This window comes from Leptinotarsa decemlineata, unplaced genomic scaffold, assembly GCF_025532065.1.
Source record: "Leptinotarsa decemlineata unplaced genomic scaffold, Ldec_3_MD MMD2_tig00000008_RagTag_RagTag, whole genome shotgun sequence".
Taxonomy (NCBI): Eukaryota; Metazoa; Arthropoda; class Insecta; order Coleoptera; family Chrysomelidae; genus Leptinotarsa; species Leptinotarsa decemlineata.
Genome location: NW_027412537.1, coordinates 8,282,963 through 8,307,664, shown reverse-complemented (window position 1 = coordinate 8,307,664; position 24,702 = coordinate 8,282,963). Strand labels below are relative to the sequence as shown.

The following is a 24,702-nucleotide window of genomic DNA, read 5'->3' as shown; positions in this document are numbered from 1 at the left end:
CGAGCTGTGAGGGAGCGATTTGGAAAAACGAGATCGGTTCTGCCGCCGATCATGATTCCGCCCCATAGCATTACTGTACCACCTCTGTATGTGTGGACTTCCTGGACGTGTCTCAAACGTTCATTATTTCCAGGTCGTCTCCACAGTCTTACTCGACGAGAATCTGGATGAAATCCAAATCTGAATGAAATCCAAATCCATTTGCATCCCAGTTTTGATGTTCTTGACACCACTCTAATCTTCTACCGCGATTGCCTCTCGACAAAGGTGGACATCTAAGTGGCCTTCTTTTGTGGAGATCTGCTTCATGCAGTCGATTTCTGACAGTATCACGACCAATGGTTACCTGGTGCGTCTGCTGCAACACGTTCCAACTCAGGTGCTGTGATTGTCGGTTGTCTTCTTGCGGTTAAGACCAAAAATCGGTCTTCAACTACAGTTGTAGCGCGTCCTCGCCCTGGATGTTGTTCGGCTGGACTGCCAGTTTCACGGAAACGCCGCCACAATCGACTGATAACACTTTGGGAGACCCCCAAACGAAAAGCTACATCATTTTGTCGCATGCCACCTTGAAGAAGCCCTACAGCTCTATTCATCTCAGTCAATGGTACGTGATGGCGTTCCATGATAAAGCACAATATTTCCAGTTTAATTGCTGAGCAAGAACTGCATAGAATGTACAAACTCGACACTTTCAGATTATTCATTTTAGCCGAAAACCTACAGTTTGTAAAAAACTTGATAAAAGATTAGTTACCGTTTTTGCAGGCTTTGTTCAACCCATAGAAATCTACAGGGTGGTCGAGTGTACCAATTTAATCGAAATTAAACGACCTCATGCATTTATTTTTATGATATTCAGTATGTTATAAAAATATCCCTAGACTATATATATATATATATATATATATATATATATATATATATATATATTTATCTATCAGTGTTTGATAGATATACAAACTAGACATTGTTAATAAACAGTATTCACTTGAAGATGCACCAGCCAGAATTCTGATTACCTTTTTCTGAATAACAAAAACTTCCAGCTTTAGCTGATAAGCCCCACTGTTCAAGACCATAGGAAATTACTGACTGAATTAAACTGTGGTATAGAAGCTTGAGAACATCAAGAAATACTGTTTGTTTTAACCGACCAAGTACATATATATGTTAATTGAGCTTCAGTTTGACACTATCAACATGGAACTTCCAGGTAAGTTTATTATCAATATCAACACCTAAGAATTAACTTGGTTAAGAGTTGACTGTACTCAAATTCATTTCGTTGAATACCAAAGTGAAAAGCACAATTCCTCAAAAAGTTTATTTATAAATCGATATTTAGATTATAGTATGGGTAACATATAACCAAACAATATTCAAGAATGGATCTTACTAAAGCACAATATAACATCTTTTCTGTTTAAATTGAAAAATCAATCAAAATTCCCAATACAAAACCTGGTAGTTTGAGACTTTTTGCCACAATTTCTGATACTTGAAGATTAAAATTAATTTTGCTATCAAATTTAACTCTCAGATTGCGAATAAATGTTTCTCTTTTGAGAGCTACATTATTCAATTTATATTCAAAGAATATTGGACTTCTAATTTTAGCGTACGTAATGATTTGACACTTATCGATGTTTACCTCTGACAAATTATTAGTACACCACATGGAAAAAGCTTCGAGATCTATTTCCCTGCAAGAATCACGTAGCTTCATGTGCTTCAATTGTGCTTCAGTGGAAAAACCCATGAAAAACAGATGATTTGAACAAATCATGCTTACTGCAAGATATACCAAGTAATAATCGGATGGGGTTTGAAACATTATTGTTAGACTCAGAGAAGTTCATTATATCTCAAAGTGGAGTGTAGTAGATTTGCGAAGAATAAAAACTCAAAGTCTTCTCCAAAAGTATGGACTCTGATTCTTAGCCACCCGATAAGATGTACTGTGTTTGAAAGCAACCGAAAGTATTGAATATTCCTGAGGTTCTCTATCGTGTTAAATAACAAAAGAAAATCAAACTACCTCACTGGAAAGTAGTGAATCATGCATAAGCAAGTGAGAGGTCAACTAAGGTGTTTTCATAAACATACTTGTTCGTTTCACAATGTTTTATGATGTTTAAAGAAGATAAATCTCAGTCAATGGAGATGCATTGCATTTGTTTCTTTCCAGCTTGACTTTCAATGAAATACTATTCAAACGTTTCAGTATAACGTTTCAGTATCGTCCTAAAATCAAATTTCGGGGATCCGATTTCAAGGAAAAACCCGCCTCCTATTTGAAAGGTACCGAGATTTTGTAGGTGCGGACTCAAATTTCGAAAGAAAAACTTTGATTTATTTTCGAAGGTCAGTCGCCTATTATGTTGTTCAACCCTTCCTTTAACGATCTTATTCACTGCTTCCATGAACGTAAAGCTTTGCTATTTGCTGGCGATTTGAAATGTTTTGAAATAATTAGAAATGGGGCCGATATATTGATTCTAAATAAATATAGTTTAAAAAAATAAAAAACACGCTTTTAAAGAACATGGAACTAAAAAGTTAGGAACATTTTTTCAAATAAACTTAAAACAATTACGAACGAAAAATACGACTAGTATTATTGTGGCACAAAGCGCCCACACTTTTTTCACAATAATACTAGTATTTTTCGTTCGTTATTGTTTTAAGCTTATTTAAAAAAAATTATTTTTAACTTTTTAGTTCGATGTTCTTTAAAAGCGTGTTTTTTAGTTTTTTAAACCATATTTATTTTTCATTTTTTAGTTTCGTATGCTATAAAACCGTGTTTTTCAGTCTTCTTAAACTATATTCATTTTATCTAAATTTTGGGATCAATCAGCCGTACAAAAAAATACTTTTTTCGAATGAAGAAATACATGTGAAGTGACTTCGAATTATTTCAAGGAAGTGACGTACAGCGCCATCTGCTCGCGAATAGATCAAGCAAATATGGCGATAATACTGTCAGATACATATCTCGAGCATTCAAACAGGAATAAATATGCAATGAAAACGAGAGTTACAAACAAACAAACATACATACATACATATAGGTGAAGCTAAAAAAAGCGTGTTAAAAAACGATATAAATTGCCTATCAAACTAATAGTGTACCTACGCAGAATGATATGCTGGTATTTGACGTTGGTTCATATTATCATTATTATTGGCTTGGTTTCTCATAATTGGATTACTTGACATTGCTTGTGTACCTTCAAGGACAGGTTGCCATATTTTATCATGTTCGTTGCCTCAATACCCTTTTCTTTTGTAGGGCTTCTTACTTCAAATGGTTAACTTTAACTGTCAAACTAACTTTGGAGTTATTGTTAGATATCTATCAGTATCAGTATATAATACACTACATTCTTAAACCAATACTTACTTCGTCTAAGTGCACCTCAAGTGATGAACCATAATAAGTTCCGTCTACACTTCTTCACCTCGTATATGCGGTGTGTTAACACCGCATATACGACGTGGTATGAAAAGGTTCCGACCTCACATTTTTTCAGTTTTTTTTATGTTTTAACATAGTCTCCTTCCAACTCTACACACTCCTCCCAGCGATGCTCCCATCTCTATAACCCATCCAAATCATACTCAACGTTTTTCTCTGTAAAATAATTGTTCTCGAAGGTGATTGCCTCTTCATTTGACGAAAATCTCTATCCTTCGAGGGCAATTTTTTGATAAGGGCACGAAAAGAAGTCGCTTATGCTAGATCTGGTGAGTAAGGTGGATGGTCAAACAGTTCAAACCGTATTTTTGTGGATTTTCGCCATGGCAACCGCTGAGGTATGAGAAGGTGCGTTGACTTGGTGAAACAGGATTTTTTTTCTGCAAATGTGGTCGTTTTTTCGCTAGTTCAGCTTGTCAAATAATTTATTTATTTTTATTTTTATTTATCGGTCAAGTACACTACAGAATTATTATAAAATCCCAAATGGTACACCAAGAAAATTTCAATTATTGAAACCAGTCAAGCATTAGAGTTGAGTTATGAACCCAACAAGTAAGATCCTCAATATAAATTATTGTAATTGCCTAAAAATTAATAAACCTATTTATTTTTCTATCAGTCCAGTACAGCACAAACTGTTAATAAAATACCAAATGGAACATAAAAAAAATATTAAAAAGACAAGAATAAGCATAAAGACATTCAACACTGATGATCAATTAAATTATAAAACAAAACGTAACTATGTCAAGAACATTACAGAATGGGCTTGTTTCATGATTTTTGGTTTATAGTTCACTTGATAGAAATTTTGAATTGAAAAACAGTGCACTTTGTTTCATCTCTCTAAATACCGTAGTTTTCCCGTAATTAATTATTAAAAATCGAATTTGGTAGGGTGGTGACGTCACGACCCTATTCCCGCTTCTTGTTCGATTGACCAATAGAAACAATAGAAATAATCAACATTGCCAAATCGTGAAATTTACAGAGCCTATAATTATCAGTTCAATTATGGAAGTGTATATGAACCCGTTAACGTTTCAAATAATGAAAAATTCTTCACATAGAATAAAATGCACAGGATAAATCATGTTTGGAAATAAGCTCTATATCTAAAATCAGTACACAAAGTCGATAGATCACATTATATTTACCTAAACTATGATTTTATGCATTATTTAATAATATAGAGTTATGAAAATAAAAAAATATTGCAAACTGGATTGAAGAATCATTTAAAATATTCAATTTATTCTACAATCCTCAATCTGTACAACTGCAATTTATTACAAAAAAAAAAACGATTCCTACATACATAGCTCTTTCTAATATATATCTGTTGAATCTTCCACAACTTGAGATGATGTCAAGTATAGACAGAATTGATTGTACTCGAACTGATCCAACAAAAGCTTCTGAGGTAATACCATTAATCATATGCTAAAATTTAATGAAGTGAAATGTATCATACTTTCAGCAACAGTATTAACTCCAGATAATACTTTTTGTGGAGAATACTTGAAATTGAAATGAAAAACCATGTCATTAAATTCAATATTTTCGGCTCCCTTTCATTAATAGTCACTTTTTAAATGATTTCTATAAAGTCTTGGAAGAGTAGAAGGATTGTAGTTCTTTCTTTTCAATACTTTCGCCCATTTTTTTTCTCATCATTTTATCCTTGGGGAACCTAAACTCATTATATAAAATAACTCACCTTTAAACCAATGCGCTTTCTGTTTTCGTGTGCCTTACCGCACAATAAAAATCAGCACAAGAATGCACCATATTAATATTCAAATATATCTCTAAAACACTTTTAAAACACATACAAACTAAACTCGATGAAAAAACGAATTGTTCCTACGCGAACTGTCTGCTAAGAAAAAGTTGAGAGACTCAACGTTGCAAAAACAAGCAGGATGGATCCGATATGACATACATTTTCAATGCAGAATAAACCAATAAATTGTGATATGGGTACTCCCTTTTCCTGAGAAAATGAACGATCAATTAAAATTTTCTGTAATTATTTATTCATTTTTTCAAGAATGAAGCCAGCAAGCAAATAAATATACAATAATAAGATTGCTCGAATCCACGAATTAAGCATAAAAATGGACAATAATATTTCCTTTGATAACTGATATAATATAAGTTACATCTAAATATGATTGTAAATAGAATTAAACGAGCTGTATTTTCAAATGGTTTTCGAATGCTCATGAACCCTAATAAAATAAATCAATTATGCATTCATGCTACCCACCAAAAATAAGAAATTCAACGTTACCGGTATATTAGCCATACTTTCAGCCAGCGCCTTCTGTAGTGACTGCGACAATGTGCTCTTTCTGATGTCAACGGTTTCCACAAACTTCGTATTTTTGTTAAAATAATTTCAAAGTGAATGTTGAGTCTAGTTTTCTTAAAAAAAATGATCGATGAATTTTACTTGAAAAATTTGCATTTGGTACCGAAATGAAGAATGAAAAATTGAAACGGTAGGTGGTATAGTTAGTAGGTCCCTTTTATTTATATGACATTCATTTCAGACGTTGTCTTTTATCGAAGGATGGAAAGTTTTGATTTAATTTTTGTTTTATCTTGGCCAAGGAGCAGTATGTTGACTGAAAAGAGAAGCAAAAATATTTTGATTAAAATGTAAAATTACTCCAGAACATATCAATCCAAAAATAACCTGAAAAAAATATTTTTCGGAATGTAAACTAATGACTAATTAGATACTAATGAACTAATTAGATAATTGTAACAGTTGTATTCACACCGAGTTGACAACAATAACAACAAAAATGGCGTCGGTCAAATTGGATCATCAGATCTGTGATTGGATATTAAAAACCGATACACTTGGCAACTCCGCTCTAGACACAATCAATTTTATTGGTCAACATACACGCGGCAAATTTAAATTCTTGCTTTTTGAATTATTCTTTTTTCTGCAAATATAAAGAGATTTTGGGACCGATTAGGCTTGATGAGTATAATATACCCCTAACTCGATCAGTCTATAAGCAAACCAGTATCATTTTCCATAGCATGAAACAAGCCCATTGTAACAAAGTCCCAAATGTTACATCAATGTGCAAACAAACCCTAGAGTCAAGTTATTACTTCATAATAAATAAAGGTATGCATTTTCATTTATCAAGTAGTACATTAAGTTCAAATTTAAATTAAAAAAAAGACACGTACAAACACTAGAATAAGTTATGATCATTAAAAGAAATAATAAACGACTATTCAGAAGTTTAATGAACAATCTCTGGATGAAGTCGTCTAATTGCCATTTCTTTGAATTTTAAATATGACAAATGAAAAAGATCAAGTTCTGAAAAGTATGTATTGAAATTTTTTTAAAGCCTACAACTTATTGCCATCGAGCCATAGTTAGTCTTGTGGAATCGCAACCCAAATGAAAAAATGTGATTGGTTAAGGATCTTGAGTTAACAGAAAGGTAAAGGTCATCTAAAGTACGCATAATGATGGGTAATATACTCCCTTTTAAAGATAATCTATGGAAATGATTTCACGGCTATCTCAAAAAAAGGTGCTATCACTTTTCAAGCCGATAAAACAGTTTTTGCTTTTTTTGAGCCAGTTCCGACTCTGCTGTCCACTGTTGGACTGTATTTTTATTTCGGGCGTATGTATAATGGTGTTTCAAAGTTACATCTACAGTAATTAATCGACGCCAAAATTCAAAATTATTGGGCCTAAACTGCGCCAACAGAGCGTTGGAACACGTTTTTGGTCTAACGTTCATAACCTCTGCTAACTCTCTCACTTTCATTCGGCGGTCGTACAGCAATATTTGATGAACTTTGGTAATGTTTTCGTCGGTAATTGCAGTTTTTGGACATCCCAAACAATTATTATCTCCCAATCTCTTACGACCACGTTTAAATTCAGCCGCCCAAAATTTCACTGTGATAAATGATGGTGCAGAGTCCCCATACACAGAATCCAACTCATCTTTGATTTCAAAGATGAAATCTTCGATTTCAAAAACAAATATTCAAAGACAGTTCGATATTCGATTTTGTCCAGTTTGATAAAAACACTAACAAAACTCACTCAAACGACTGTTACATAACAACTGCGCGTCCAAAATGGATGCAACTTTGATGAGTAACTGTCAATAGATGAACAACGAAAATAGCTTTCATTTACGAATGCTGGTATCTTCATGTTGAGGTCGGAAAATTTTCAAACCATCCTCGAATGCTGCACTAAAGTAAACAATACCAATACCCATTCGACTTCCCAAACTAAAAGTGACTTAGATTTTGTTTGTTACTGTTACAAAACTCAAGAAATAGGTATTTTTTTTTAGATATTCTGAAATGAAAATGAATAACTCTATAATTGATTTCAACATGTTTTTATATAATATTACTAGTACGCGTGTTTTATAATTGTGATTTCATACTGAATTGTCAATTTGATTTTATTGTAACGAATCTGAAGCCGTCCCTGACCGATATCTTAGCCACCGAATAAACATATGACATCACGGCGAAAGAATGTGATCTGACTCGTCGGGAAAATATTAGGCGAGAACAGAGACCACTAGAGAAATCTAGAATTATCGTTACCGATATAAAACGTCGGCTCCTCGTTCAGAGTTAGAGTATGAATTCAGAAAGCGAATCGAGCGGTAAACAAAGAATTCGAACAGTGAAGATAAATTAAACGTTATTTGCTAAGTGTTGAATATAAATTAGTTGTGATAGTGAAATATTGTTAAAAATAAATTTGTTCAAGACAGTTAATTCTTCAAATTTTTACATTATGTTTGTATGATTTTATATTTAAATAATATTACAGACCTTAAATTAATATTATAAGTGTAAGTTACGATTTTAATAATATATGTTATTAAATTATACAACAACGATAAAAATGAAACTGAAAACAACAATAAAAACTAATTGGCGCTGCGGGGCGAATTCATTGATTCCAGTGGCGCATTTGCTTTTTCAGCTGCAGGAAAACCCGGAAAAACCTGCAGCACCGCATCATCTGAAGATCTTGATCTGCTAATGTCCTCTCTCCCATAAAACAAAATGTAGGGTGTCTCCAGAGGCTCCAATAGATTCAATACAATCCCAGAACACTTAGTGACACGACTATCGTCAAACTTAAACCAGTCCGTTTCGTCTTTGACCAAGGCGTAATAATATATTATATGTCAAAACTGACAACTTTTTATATTTATACTTTTATTTGTGATTTTATATTATCGTACGTGTTTTTAATTTCATATATTAAGAAGTTTATTTTCATACGCAAATTCCTTTTACATAATTCATTCTCAAACTTCAATATTTATCATATATTAATTTTTTTTGGATCTCCTTTTCACCACATACAAGCAACACCTGATGCTTCTGTGGTTTCTACGATGTCTATTCAACTGTATGTATTAGTTTAGTTATTTGTTTTTGTGATTTGAATCTGAATAAACATTATTATTATTGTTATTAATCAATATGACATTTCAAAATTTTTAATGAACTTACCCTTTTTTCATTTGTTTTTTTAGGTACACTCCCACATAATATTCTACCCCTATACCCCTTTAGACCAGTTATCAACCATGTAGCTTCTAAGATATTTGAAATTGATTCGAAGATTATTTTTCGTGACAGTTTTCAATATATCACGTTTGGGTGTAATACACTTTTGCATCAAAACTTCTGAATCAATTCTTTATTAAATACTTTCTGAATCGTTTGTAAGACGTAGTTAGAAGATAAACTTTCAGCATATTTGTATCAACGACACAAAGCTTTGTCGTGTGTTCATTGTCCGAAACTCCTTGAAACTTTTCCACATCCGACTCTTTGACGTGAACTTATTGAATTGTTTCATCGAGTCGGGGCGTCTAGAAAGTAGCTATATACAGCCTCTGGATGAAATCTAAAGGAATCTTCGGAAATACTTCATGAGTTTGGAAATGCTTCACTATTCATATAATTTATTTCCAAGTCGTCATGCTCCTTTATTATTTCTGACATCTCAGAGTATGAAGTTCAGGTATGGAGATAACGATTGTTACCACTCTTGGATGTTCTAGATATAAGAAACACCGATAAGGGTTTAGAATTTGATGTGCCTTCAAAAATCTTGCTTACCGGTAGTGGCGCAAAAATCCCAGTGCCGAAAACCGAACTAGGTTTGTTAATGCTGGCAATATCTGCAAACTTAGAATAAATGAAAAAAAGAACCTCGAATTAAGGGAATTAGAGATAAATTGCTTGCCAATCCCAACGGGTCTAGATTCATCTAGTCTGTAGCTGAAGCTGTTGATCAAAACTTTACAAAATCCACAATTCCATTACTAACACAAGCGGCTGGTTCGATTGCAAAAAGTTATGAACCCGAGTTCACTGACCCAGAATCACTCAGGTATAGAGTTACATACGCTGTTCCAGACGCGACTACATGCTAAGTCAACAAAACCAAAGTCATACAATATTGTTAATTTAATAATCATGCATTCTTGTTACCTTGTTTCAACTGTAACGTTGTATTTTTTCAAAATAAAGTCTAACAACAGCCATAGAAAAAGCAACTCTACTGTCTGAACAATGTACGTCCCATTCTAAAATCGATTTTCTGGAAAAAGCAACACCCACTATTTCCACACTCGAATCTACAATATCGAAAATCTATTTTTGACAACGTCTAGTTAGACAAATTTTGTATCAACTCAATATTAACAAAGCGTCTGGTCCAGAAGTGCCCGTCATTGTACTCAAAAAGTGCTCCAATGAACTCGCACCAGTAGTTTGTAGACTTTTCAGCATCTCTTTCAAGGAAGGGGTTTTTCCTTCTGTTTGGAAGATTGCTCGCGTTCGGCACATTCCCAAAAAGGCCAAGCAAAATCTTCCAAATAACTATAGACCAGTCGCTTTGCTATCAGTGGTATCAAAAATCATGGAGAAAGCTGTAAATCACCATATGCTTGACTATTTGGAAGGGTTTTATATCTTGAGCGATCATCAATATTGTCAAGAGCTATTGCATGAGGGTTTGCTGGCCAAACTTCGATGCTACGACTTGTCGGATCATTTTTGTGTATTGCTCTCCAGCTTTCTGAAAGGACAGTCCCTGCAAGCAATGTTCCCCAGAGAGCCATATTGTATCCAACCCTCTTTCAATTGTGAATCAAAAACTTGTTGAAAAAATCTAAGAATACAATACATAGCATCGCTAATGACTTGTCTCGTCATTCCATTTGGATTCCAGAACATCGTCTGCGGATGCACACCTTCAGTAGCAGCAGGAGATTGCATATCCTAAAGAGGATCTAGAGTTGATTTCGAAATGGGATGAAAGTAACCAGGTTAAATTCAATGTCACGAAAATCCAGGCATCGGTTTTCTCCAAAGAGATGAATGTCTCCGGACCGGATATAATAATGTCGAGACAGACAATTCCGCTACTCTACAAACCCCAGAAACTTTGATGCTTCATAAAGCTCAGATCAGACCTGGTTTGGAGTATTGTTCACATGTACGGAGCTCCGCCCCTAAGCATCGAAGAAAGGTTGGAGATTGGTCGCACATTTGATTCCACCAAGAGTGGTACATATCAGAAATACGCGACGGACTGTGACTGCTCATCCTTTTGAGGTTCAACTCAGTACACCTCGAACTTCACTGTTTAAGAACTGTTTCATCTAGAGAACTGCGTTTATGTGGAATAAACGTCCTGAGAACGTTTTTCTAAATGAATTCATTCTCCGGCGATTCAAATCGCTACTTTCGCATAGACACCTCCTTTAGAGTGGTGTGTCACGTGTGTGATGAAAAGTGGATCCTCTACAACAACAGGAGACGTTTAGGACAGTGGTTGGGCACCAATTAGCCACCCAGACACTTTCCAAAGGTGATAACGCACCAAAAAAAGACCATGGTTACTTCTGCAACGGCTGCAACCGACCCAAATCATGACAGGAGAGTTTTGTGAGGAAATCGACGAAATGTACTGAACATTGTGTTACGGGTTTTTTCCTGGCTCAAAAGGAGTCTGTATATACTGTGTAAGAGTTTTATCAGTTGTTACTCTGAAGGGTGAAACCGTATCAAAATTTTATAGTACTCTACCGAAAGCCAGTATTTGAGGTAGAGTAGATCACTGGTTGGCTCAGTGGAGACGGGTGGTTCGTATTTCCTAAGAAGTTCAATTAATGCCGAGAGAGAACGTCTATATTACGTGACTTTACAAAACTCACTTTCTAATATACTAATACCTAGCCTTGTACGTACTAGGGGTTGAAACAAGTCCAATTTATTTATATAGGTAACTAAGTTAGCTTGAAAATAACTACAAATAACTTGGTTGGTGACGAAATTGGGTGTCAGAAGAAAATGGCAATGGTCAAAGAAATAATGGTGGGACTCATCCGATTCGTTAGCTTTCCTCCCTTTTTGGCTGCAACCTGGGAAGTTGAAACTGCACTCCCCCAACTTCCAGGAAGTAGCGGAACTATCAGGCTTTCGAATTTCAGAAATTCATTTATTACGTTATCCAACGGCATAAAACCAAAAAGGAATAGAGGATAAAGAGAATACTATGACTCTAGAATACTTTATCAACTATTTTATCCATACATTTGATGAAGGGTGGCCTTGGAGTCTGATTTCAGCTTTGTATCCCCTTCAAAAGAGGTAATAACAACTAACTCACAACACTGGTTGTTGAAAATGGAACACGGCAATTTAATCCCCAATCGTGGGTAATAGTAATGAAAAATAATCCAGAACTCGTATTTTCACATTCACTAAATAAACACACATTTTAAAATGTTGGAAAAGGTCTAGGCTTCCGTTCACGAATCAAAATATTCAATATGATTGTTGAACTTCTTTACCCAACTCATGAGAATATTTCACTTAATTTGGCAGCTAATTGTCGGTGACTGATGCGGAGCGATATTTGAAGTTGACGAGACATCGAGAAACGTACCTAGTTGCGAACTTTGCAGAACAATGACCTTGATATAATTTATCGAATAGGCGAAACAGACAGACAACCACTCTAAGAGAAATTATACTGTAACAATTGCGTCAGCAGCAGCCGATACTGGTCAACAGAAGAGGTCCAATCCTGCTCCACGACAACGCCCGTTTGCACGTTCCACAAATCACCATCTGGAAATTAAATGAATTGAGTGTCAAAGTTCTGCCTCATCCACCATACTCTCCAAATCTCTCGTCAACCGACTATCATCTTTCTAAGCACTTCGATAACTTCTACACCGGTAAAACCTTCGCCAATCAGGTCCAGGCAAAAACGGCCTTCGTCGACTTCATCGAATCCCGAGCACGCAATGTTTATATTAACGAAATCAATCGACTAGTGGTACGTTGGCAAACTTGCACTGATTCAATGGGGTATATTTCAATTAAATTGAATCATTCACTGAGATATTACTGTTTGAAATAGACCCATAAAAACGGATAAACCTTTTTAAACAACCTAATACAATCGTAATTATAATAACATAGAATCCTACTAAAGTACTGATATCTTTTTTTCTGAAGCAACATTTTTAAAACGAAATCAATCAATCTAGATATGGAACTTTTCATAAAAGTGACATATCGAGAACTTGACCTAATATTGTCAAATTCAGAATAGAGTTGCCGTTGTGTTATCAATAATGACGGAGTCCTTTAGGTTTACCTTTTCGTTTTGTTATATACCTTTTTATAGTTCACAATTGTTTTTGATAGTTTTTCCTTTTCAAATATCGGAAATATTGCCTGTGAAATATATCGTGATGTATAAAATAACATTAATTTCATAAGATGAATTCACGTCAAGAAAATGGATTTAAAACCATTAATTTTCTTTTCCTCTCACATTTCTTTTGAAATTTTGTGATGATTAATTATAGGAGTCTTCCGGTGGCATTTTAAATATTTCAATGATTTTATTTTCGTATGTGAGGAGGCTTCACGTTGTTTTGATTCAACTTTCACAATCGAGGCAAATTCATGAAAACGTAAGAAGTTCATTGAAAACAACATGATGTTTCCATATTTGAATAAATGTAGCAAGTGAGTCGACTCTGACAATCCGTTGTGAATGGTTGTAGTGTCCGCTGATAAATTCTACAAGTGATAAAACTGAAAAAAGGTGTAAAAAGTGTAGCAAGATCTTAACTTCGATTTATATCGGTGAGACTTTTTTCCTAAGCGAAAGCTAAAGTGGTTTTTTCAGAGGGGTATGCCGAATATTATCGGCATATATTCCTGATATTACCATGAACTCCACTAACACACCGAGTGTCTCTGACTACAGGGACACTCAAAGTAATCAATCAAATGTTCAATCCAGCTCATACTCTACTGCAGAGAGCAAGCCATACTCTTCAATTCTATCGAAGGAGTTAAGATACAGGAGTACATCATCGCCATCGGAACCAAAGTTCAGCCTAAAAATATAATTTTCTTCTCCAGGATCTCCAATAAAAGAGTTTGTATACTTTCCTTCAACAAGGTGGAGAAATAGTGGTGAACCAACAACTACTGAAAGCGCGGAGGTTAATAACACCCGCAACTCGTTTGATCCTATCAAATGTATGCCCGTCAATTCCCCACATCATAATTGAAAATAGCCTTGAAGACCTAGGTTTGAGCCTTATGTCCCCTATAATCTTTCTCAGAATTGGGATTTCACAATCAGAGTTCAGCCATATTCTTAGTTTCCGAAGGCAAGTCTACGTTCAAACCGATACCTCTACCTTCCCAGAATCAATTGTTATTCCTTTCGAAAACACTTCATACCGTATCTTTCTATCCGAAGACAAGCTAACCTGCTTTAAATGTAAAGAAGATGGTCATGTAGCCGTCGCTTGCACGGAAACAGTTAATGATATCCCTACCACGGTTAGTCCCGAAAACCAATTGGAAAATGAACGTGTGGTCATTCCAACACAAATCACCAACCCAACACAAAAACGTTCAAGATCAGAGGTAACAAGCCCCACGTTATCAAACACCGAGTACAATCCAGCTAAACAGCCCGAGTTTATTCAGCCGTTTTCGCAAAATCATATCAAAAAGTCAGTTTTTTGGAAAATAGTTACGAGTCATCCGATCCTCTCAGTATAGCACGTGAATATATTGACAACGTGCATTCTCTCATGGGTATATTAAGAAAAATATACCCAGCTCTGACTGAACGAAGTATTAAGGCTCGTATCACAAAATTAAAGAGACAGTTGATGAAACAACTGAATAATGAACTCGAAACAAACTCAAATATTTCCCTTTCTGAGAACGAAAGCGACCTTTCACAAGAAACCTATTGAAGTTTATGACCCCCCTTTTCTTCATTTTTTTTTATTTACAGAATTCATTCTTCAATGGAACATAAATGGAGTATTCCCCCATCTGGAAATGCTTCAACTTCTGATGAATAATAAAAACCTCTTAGTAATATGTTTGCAGAAAACTAACTTCAAGACTGCACATACATACGAAATGAAATCTTACAACTCTTTCCATAAAATTAGAAATAGCCCACTCAGAGCCTGCGGTGGAGTCATCATTTATACTAAAAAATCGATCACTTCAAAAATGGTTTCAATAACGTCAGAACACATTTCGGCAAAAATTATGCATCTGCAACGTATATATTCTACCGAATGTAGAGTTAACCTTTCGAGAACTTGATACGATAATTCAACAGCTTCCAAAACCCTTCATTATTGTGGGAGATTTCAACGCCCACAATCCTCTATGGGGCTGCGCATCTTCTAACAAACGCGGAGTAGTCTTAGAGGAATACATAAACCATTCCAACCTCGTTATATTAAACCAGTGGTCGCCAACCTGTCGATCGCGAGCTACTGGTAGCTCGAGGAGGCAATTCTGGTAGCTCTCACAACGATTTTAATTTAAAAAATACAAACTGCAAAAATCAGAGAAGCTTCCGAAAATTCCACAAAAAATCTAATTGTCATAATATTAAACATAAACAGCGGCAACGTTGCGGTGAGCGATCTGCCGCTGACGCCATCAAGCTAGAATCGGCTAGAACCGACCAGCCGGACCAGCGCGTTAGTGTTCGAGAACGATCTGGATTGCGTTGAACGGGATAAATACGCACGGCGCGGCGACATTGCGCTTAGTTTAAAACTGAACGCGTAACCAACGTCCAGCGGTTGGGTTAGTAAAGAACAACAAAAATAATATTATGGCAAGCAGTTGTAAGAAGGTAAAGACATACCACTTTCATTCGGAATGGGAAAAACAATACTTTTTTACAGAAGTTAAAGATAAAAATGTTTGTTTGATATGTAATACTTCGTTCTCCGTTGCTAAAAAAAGAAATATTGAGAGACATCATAAAACTGTACATTATAATTTTGAAAAATCATTCCCACTACATTCTGCCGCCAGAAAAAAGAAACTGAAACAGTTAAAAAAGCAGTTAATCGGACAACAATCAATATTTTTAAAAACAGTCGACAAAAATAAGGCTGCAACTGAAGCATCGTAACGTGTGTCCCAGATAATTGCACAAAAAAAAGAAACCTTATGAAGACGGGGAAATGATAAAACAGGCGGACACACAAGACTAACACACCAACACCTTATGAAGAAATAAGATGCTGTGGAGTGTGATATTTGTGGTGTTATCAACAGTGTGAAACACATTATCCTGGAGTGCCCAGTTTTTGAATATGAAAGACAAGAAGCAAGACTTCCCAGTGATCTCAATTCTGCCTTAGACGTGATGAACTTGAACTCGTTAGTAACCTTTTTGATATCTATTCATATATTACATTAAATATAATTATACCTAATTGTTCCTCCCCGCTAATAACCCTTCACGGTTGATGCGGTTATTTTTGAAAAAAAATGTAGCAAGTTGAGCTTAATGAAATGTTTCATAAATTATTTTCTCGCATTACGTTTCGTTTCATTACACTACAAGTACGGTATTAACTTTATGAATATAAGGCTCGATATGAAAGGAGATAATTACTTGACCTGAAGTTGAATGTTAGTAGATTACGTTTTTCGTCGGAAATCCCGAACAAAAAAAAGCTATATCAAGTAACTTATCGAGGGATGCCATGATGATATTATCTTTGGAACTTCATGAAATTCCCATTTCATGTTGGTTTCATCAAGGAATATTAATCAAAAAGTAGATTACGATACAATTTATTTCCATGTTTCCTTAATTTCTCTTTTATTGAACTAGAAAATCTTCATGCTTGAGTTATAAAATATATGAATGAGTGGTGAACTAATTCAAATTTAATTACTTTTTTCAATAACCATCTGTTGTTCGCGACTTAATTTGTGTGTGCTTCAGCTTTTACGTTTTTCCAAATTATCTGAATTTATTCTGTATACGTAAAAGAAAATGATGGACGGCATCAGAATTGCTTTTCCACAATGGATTTTCTCTTCTGTTTCATTTATTTTCATTTATCCCTTTATATACGAGTAGTATACTGTTCGAGAGCTAAAGCCGATTACAGAATTGAGAAACTGAATTCATAAGATACAAAAACAAGTACTGGTATAAACGATTTGAATACAATGGTGAATGACAGAAAAGAACAGATAGAATAATGTCAACAACACAAACAACGTGATATTGTATATGAGCTATAAGATAGCTATACAGTATGTCCGCAAAGTATGGAATAAATTCGATATTTCCAAAACCAGAGGTCGTTTTTCAAAAACTTGAAACACGTCGATTTTTAATTTTATTATTCTACATTTTACAATAAAATTTCATTATACAGAGTGATCCATATTAATGTGATGACGTCATCGGTAATTTTTTTAAATGCAACACCCTGTATTTGGTGTTGGTTTTAGATAATCCGTAACGAGCTGATTCCGAAAAGGTGTCTAGCGGACAGAATTTGAAAGATGTGTGCTTAGAAAATAAATTTTATTGATATCTAATAAAAGTAATAAATACATGGTTTATCATAAATGTTCGAACTGTAGTCCTTGCTGTATTTGACAGTAACCTAAACGTTGAATAAATTCTTGTTGAACCTTGTTTATGGTTTATTGAGAAATATTGTTTATTTCTGTTCGAATTCTCTCTTTTAATTCTTGAATATTTGCTGGTTTCGTTTTATGAACAAGATTCTTCAGATAGCTCCACATAAAGTAATCCAACGGATTTAAGTCTGGCGACCTCGCTGGCCATTCAATCTGTTCACGTCTACCAATCCATCGGTTTGTAAACATTTGGTCGAGATACCTTCGAACATCTGCAGCATACTGTGGAGGCGCACCATCCTGTTGAAATCATAAACTTTCATCCAAACTTCCAGGATTGATTTTACTGGGAAATAAATTAATTGAAGTAGGTACAAAATATCTTCTTAAAAACTGAAGGTTTATTGGCCCTTCTAAAGTACCGTCGAAAAAGTAGGGTCCGATGATCTTGTTTCCTACAATGCCAGCCCATACATTTACCTTTTGTCTTTGTCTTTGTCCTTGTACCTACAATTCTGACGGTTGACCCCACAATTTAATGTAAAAGTGGCTTCAAAATTATATTTTTTACGAGGAGACGGTCTTGGTGACAGTTATCCATCATGTCTTCACAAAATTCTATTCTTCTAACTGGATCATCCTCATTTAATTCCTGTGGAAGTTCGATTTTAAAGTGATGCCATTTTTCCAATTTCAATCTTTATGTACAGTTGTTTTACTGACATCGAAATCACGACTAACCTTACGAACAGAAGTGTGCACATCTTCTTCAGAAGCAAGTAGGACATCTAGTTTTGTACCATCATTTAGAGAAGGACGACCTGATTTGCGTGCATTTTCAACTGTACCAGTTTCTCGAAATTTCTTTTCAATCTTACTTACTGCTGACTACGTTATGCGTCTTTCTGGATATTTTTCACTAGGTAAGTTACACACTTCCATCTGAGTTCGCGATCTGTCTCCATAGCCAATCATCATAATTATTTCAATTCTTTGCTTTGCACTTAAATTCATTACTACCTACTTCAAAGTAATTCGAAGCAATACTAGAGAAAATTCAAGAATTAATACAACAACTAATGTCCTATTTAACAGTTACTGAACGTCAATCGAAATAATGACATTTCACAAATATAACAAAAAAAACTGGCCACCTAGTTTTTTCAAATCAAAGAAATACTTGTTAGCACGGTTACTGTCAACTACAGCAAGGACCACAGTTCGAACATTCAAAATAACGTCATGTATTTATAACTGGATTACTTTCCCGTTGTTGAATTGATCATGAGAAAAAAATATAAAATAATTAAAGTATTTCTGGGATGATTCTGAAACCGTGTTAGGAATCACATGTTGAAAGGTAAGACCTCGTTAGTCCTTAGCTCGCACAAGTTTCTCAACTTCTAAGAGTTGTCGTTCGGAAAAACAAGATTTTGAACAGATTTTGAACAGATTTTTAAACAGATTAGATATCAATAAAATTAATTTTTCTAAGCGCACATATTTCAAATTCTGTCCGTTAGACCCCAAGTATCATACCTTTTCGGAATCAGCTCGTTACAGATTATCTAAAACTAACACCAAATACAGGGTGTTGCATTTAAAAAAAATATCAATGACGTCATCACATTAATATGGATCACCCTGTATAATGATATTTTGTTGTAAAATGTAGAATATTAAAATTGAAAATCAACGTGTAACAGGTTTTTATAAAACGACCTTTGGTTTTAGAAATATCGAATTCATTCCATACTTTGCGGACACACTGTATAAGAACTATTTCATCTGGAGAAAGATCTTCCTCTTGAAGATGATGACTTGGTTATTGAAACACGTGTCAAGGTGTTAAAATAACGGTTTGGTGTTGGGAAAACAGTCCAGTAATATTCATTACTACACCAAAGGTTCCAAACAGTGCATCACAAATATAAAGGACGATCCAAATGATCTCCAATTCAAAGGTTCAATAAAATTGAGGACATTTCATTTTAAAATTGAAAATGGATCTTACACGAATAATACATAGAAAAGGGTAGTTTACCAGGTGTGTGAGACATACTGTTTAATCAATAGGGAATTTCTCGTAGTTTTTGGTATCTTGATTGTTTTGTTGGATCGAAGTTGTGATTGATATATTGGCGATACTGAACTCTGTTTATTTCTGTTTCAGTTGACGAAAGCTCCGGCAGAATTCCTGTTCAACCTCTGGCACCAAAACACGAAAATCACATTTTGCTGACAACTACATTGAAGTCAACGTCACCTCCTGCAGTAAGTCATTCTTATAGAAATTGTGACATTCTCTCAATTACGTTCTTTCATATCATAATTCCTCCCTTCGTTCTGAAATTCAATAAGCATAAATTGAATTGCTGTTTCTGACGAAATAAACTGATAAATCACCCAATTATTTTCTTTCGGGTCCTGAAGTGAATACTCGGTTCATTTTTTTCAACATAATTAAATTTTCATTTCGCTCGCTTTATATAAGGTAGATCAGATTCCTTAACAACTCCATATTTTTCGTAGATTGAAAACTTAATTTTATAATTATAATAATATTATTCGGACTTCGAACCTCCATTTTTTTAGTTGAAAGTAGCGGTTTTGAATGCAGCAAATTTATAATATCTCTGATGACTGGATATTACGACTGGGTAACGTGTATTTATGTTCACTACCCAAGTAGTTTGGTGTGCTAATACCTGTACCTGGCTTAGGTAAATTACCTGAAGCGTTTTTATGTTGATTCAAGTAGTCTGGTGTGGTAATGCCTGAACCTGGATTACGTAAATTGTCAATAACATTCGTAGACCCTTTTCTACCTGCCGTCATGCGGTTTGCTATTCTTAAACTTCTTAGAATGGGATTCCATATTTGATTGAGGTTCACAGCTTCTTTTCTGTTAAAATTATCCGTGTGTTTGTGGATTTCTATTGCCTCTCGTACCAGTCGGCTATGGTATCCCTGGTCGGGGGCAATGAGTTTCGTATTTTCGAACAGAATCTTGTGGTTTCCTAGGCCGACTTGTCCGATATTGGGTTCACTGTATCCATTCAATCGTAAAGTCACTTGAAGATGTTCCAGTTCTTGCGGACTGCGAAAGGTCAAACTTCGGACAGCCAAATATTGTAAAGTGTTGTATACCAAGTATAAATTAATACGTAAATAAGTTATTATATATCTTTATTATTTAAAATAATATTTTTGAGACACGTATAATTCGACTTAGTACTCATTTTATTTTAGTAAGTTGCCTTGTTAACCTGTTTTACAAGTACCTACAACCAATATGGTTTGATTAGTTTCCTATTCAGCCTGTGTGTGTGTGTGTGTGTGTTTGTGCAATTCAGTTGATGTTGCGGCAGAACGGACAGATGTGACTGCCAAGTTGTTGAATCTGCCAAAGCCATCACTTCAAAGAGAGATAATTGATTTGCCAGAAGATGTGTCTTCGCATATGTATAAAACTTATCCATCGAAGACTTTTGGGGCAAACATGAAAATTGCTATACATTTGGCCACAATGTTTCGCTCAACATACGTATGTGAAACATCTTACTCAAAAATGATTTTTTTAAACATGTATCGTTCGAGATCAACGGACGCCCACCTAGAAGACACACTTGCAATTTGCTGTTCCTATCGAGAACCAAACTATAAAAAACTGGCTCAAGACCTCAAGACCGTCGGTGTAGTTTGTCACATTAATTTTAGGTCTTGTGTTTTATAATTCAGAATTTGATATGAAACCAAAATAATACATAGGTAGCACCTAGTTATTATCAGTTGTTTATTTCTGGACCTCGTTAAAATTTTCCCACAGTATCCGGACCCCTCCCAAAACTACTTGCCGACCCCTGCTTTAGATGCTCTGGTACACATATTCTTCGAGCCCGTTCCGTTAGAGTGAAGATGACTCGTCTCTTTTGACTAGGATGGCGTTCGATAGTGCGTGCAGGTATCTATCTGGGTGCGTGGGTTTTCGATACACTTTGTGGGTTAGTTTAGCACCACATCGTTAGATTAGTACACCTGGGAATGCTATCCGCTGCTTCTGTTCAGTCTCCATGGTGAATTTGATGCTTGGGTGTCGAGCGTTCAAGTGGTCTAGGAAAAGTTCAGAGCGTCCCTTTCATGTTTCAGATGACGGAAGTGTCATCCACGAAACGTAGCCACAAGGTAGGTTTTAATTTAAAGGAGTTGATTGCTTTCGCTTCAAAACATTCCATGGAGTAATTGACTATCACTGGACTATGTGGACTTCCCATCGCCGCGCCATCTAGATGCTCATAAAAGTTTCCCTTCCATTGAAAGTAACTAATCGTGAGACATGTTCTGGAGAGATCGACCATATCACTCGGAAACAAGTAGGCTAGCTCCCTCATAGGGTCTCTTAGTGGGACATTGGTGAACAAGGACACAACATCGAAGCTGAACAGAATATCCGTCGGCTCCAGAAGTAAGTTCCTGATTTCACCAACGAAGGCTATCGAATCCTCAACGTAGGAGTTTATCATTCCTACATGAGGCTGAAGGAGTGAAGCTACATGCTTCGTCAGGTGGTAGGTCGGTGAACCTAGGGCACTGACTATTGGTCTCAGTGGCTTCGTCTTCAGTGAGAACCCGGTCTGTTCGATGTATGACCAGTCTGTACATGCCTAAGCGTGGGGTTGCTGCACCTCTGGCCTTGTGTTGTTTTTCAAACTTCATTTTGTGTTTTTTGCTTACTTTGTCTCGTTCATTCTCCACTTTCGAGTACGATATGTCATCAAGTTCGTTCCAGTCTTGAGGTTTCATTCGGTTGCCAAGCACCAGGTGTAGTTTCAGCAAGGCATTATCCGTCTCCGCTATCTAGTCCCGTGTAGGGCGGATCCATTCTCGTAGACACTTTCACTATTCGAACAGATCCGATTTGCCTGAGCTGAACAGACCTCGATCTCACTGAAGACGTAACGTCAGTGTTAGCACGAGGCGGTAATTTCGCGATCATGCCGCGCCAGGTACCAAACGAAGGAATCATCGCTGGTACGGAAGGTCAGGAGTCTACCGGATGAGGAAGCGGAAGAAATCATGATTTTGTGACAGCAAATATTCTGAGCGAAGCATGAACTCCAGAATGCAACATCCAAAAAAAAGTAACTACAGCCTTAAAAAGCTTGAACTCTGATGAGGGTATCACGATTCTTCCAGAAGATACGGGAAATATGACGGTGATTCTGAAAACGGAAGAATATAATAGTAACATTGAGAAACTATTAGACCTTGCAAACTACCGCAATCTCAAATTGGACCCAACACAATCAAAGTTGAGGAACGTTAACAAAATCGTTAAGTCTTTCTCGCTGTCGGATTCCTTACAAAAAAATATTCTCAGAACAGAAGCCGTTCCTCCCAGGCTCTACGATCTTCCGAAAGTACACAACAACAATCATGCCACTGAGACCAATAGTCAGTGACCCAGGCTCACCGACCTACTGCCTGACGAAGCATCTAGCCTCGCTTCTCCAGCCTCATGTGGGAAAGACAAACTCCTACGTCAAGGATTCGACAGACTTCGTTGGTGAAATTGGGGACTCAACTCTGGAGCCGATGGATATTCTGGTCAGCTTGGATGTTGTGTCCTTGTTCAGCAATGTCCCACTGGAAGACTAGATGGCGTGTGGCAATGAGAAGTCCACTCAGCCCAGATATATCCAACTAATTCATGGAAAGTTTTGAAAAGAAAGCAGTTAACACCTTTGAATTGAAACCGACCTCATGGTTACGTTACGTAGATGACACATTCGTCATCTGGAAACATAGAACGAACACTCTGAACCTTCTCCTAGACCACTTGAACGCTCGACACCCAAGCATCAAGTTCACCATGGAGACTGAAGAGAAGCAGCGGATCGAACGATGTGGTGCTTCACCAACCCACAAAGTATACAGAAAATCCTCGCAACAGATAGGTACCTGCACGCACTATCAAACCACCATCCCATTCATCTCCACTCTAACGGAACTGACTCAAAGAATATGTGGATCAGAGCATCTAGAGGAATAACTGGAACATCTTCAAGTGACCTTGAGATTGAATGAATACAGTGTACTCGATATCAACAAGGCCATGAAACTGAAAAATTCTATGGCTCAAAACAATGAAAAGGCTCAGATGGTTCCACGCGCGAATGTACCTTATATCCCTAGGGTAACAAAGAGAATTGGAAAACACCTGGATAAACAAAACATCAAAATGGTTTTCAAACCCACCAAAAAGATACAACAAAGACTCAGGTCGGCTAGAGACAAAAGGGGCCCACTATCAGCAGCAGGAGTTTATCACATACCGTGCACTTGTGGGAACCACCAGAAGATCCACTGGAGCAAGGCTGAAGAAGCATGAAAGAAATTGCAGACTAGGCCAAACGGATAAGTGGGATATGGCAGAACACGCACTCAGTGAAGGAAACCATGGGATTCTGTTTGCCCCCGACCAGGGATACCATAGCTGACTAGTAAGGGAGGCAATAGAAATGCACAAACATACGAATGATTTCAACAGAAAAGAAGCTGTGAACCCTAATTGAATATGGAATTCCATTGTAAGAAGAGTAGCAAACAGCATGACGGAAGGTAGAAAAGGGTCGACGAATGTTATTGACAATATACTTGAATCAACATAAACAAGCTTTACATAATATACCTAAGCCGGGTACAGGTATTAGCACACCAAACTACCGAAGGAGTCAACTAATATCCGCGTTATGCAGCCGTAATTTCCAGTCATTGGAGATCTTAACTCAGGATGTATGAACATCTGACGAAACTAGCCAGTCACGCCAGCAAAATGTCAGGAATAAATTTCAAAAATCCACGGCCTTCAATTCCGAGAAATAGTGACACAGGACATTCTTTGTCAGTCGTAGACTTTTGAAACAACCTAGTGCTATCTCTTCCACATTTTCTTAGGTCATTAATGGTTGCAATGACAAGTGCAAACGTGTTTGAAAATCTATTCAATTAAACCAGATAAAAGTATCGTTTCTTTCCCTGAAATTAACAGAGCTAGCTTAGATTTGTTCGTCATCTTAATAAAATTATTTGAACTTCAGCTTCTTTCAACTTTCTCTTTGGTTCTTTAGAGATCGCCATACATTACTCGAATTTTACTCGCCCAATATAAGCATTTTGTCCCTCTC

At 36.1% G+C, this 24,702-nt stretch overlaps 1 protein-coding gene across 1 annotated transcript in view; it reads left to right on the top strand.

The window, feature by feature from the left end:
- The window catches only part of LOC111508710 (tyrosine-protein kinase transmembrane receptor Ror), a 223,149-nt gene that overhangs the window by 138,925 nt on the left and 59,522 nt on the right, over positions 1–24,702 (top strand). Inside the window, exon 3 of the mRNA XM_074170979.1 lies at positions 19,689–19,789. Within this exon, the coding sequence (XP_074027080.1) occupies positions 19,689–19,789 (101 nt within the window). The remainder of the gene's footprint in view (positions 1–19,688; positions 19,790–24,702) is intronic.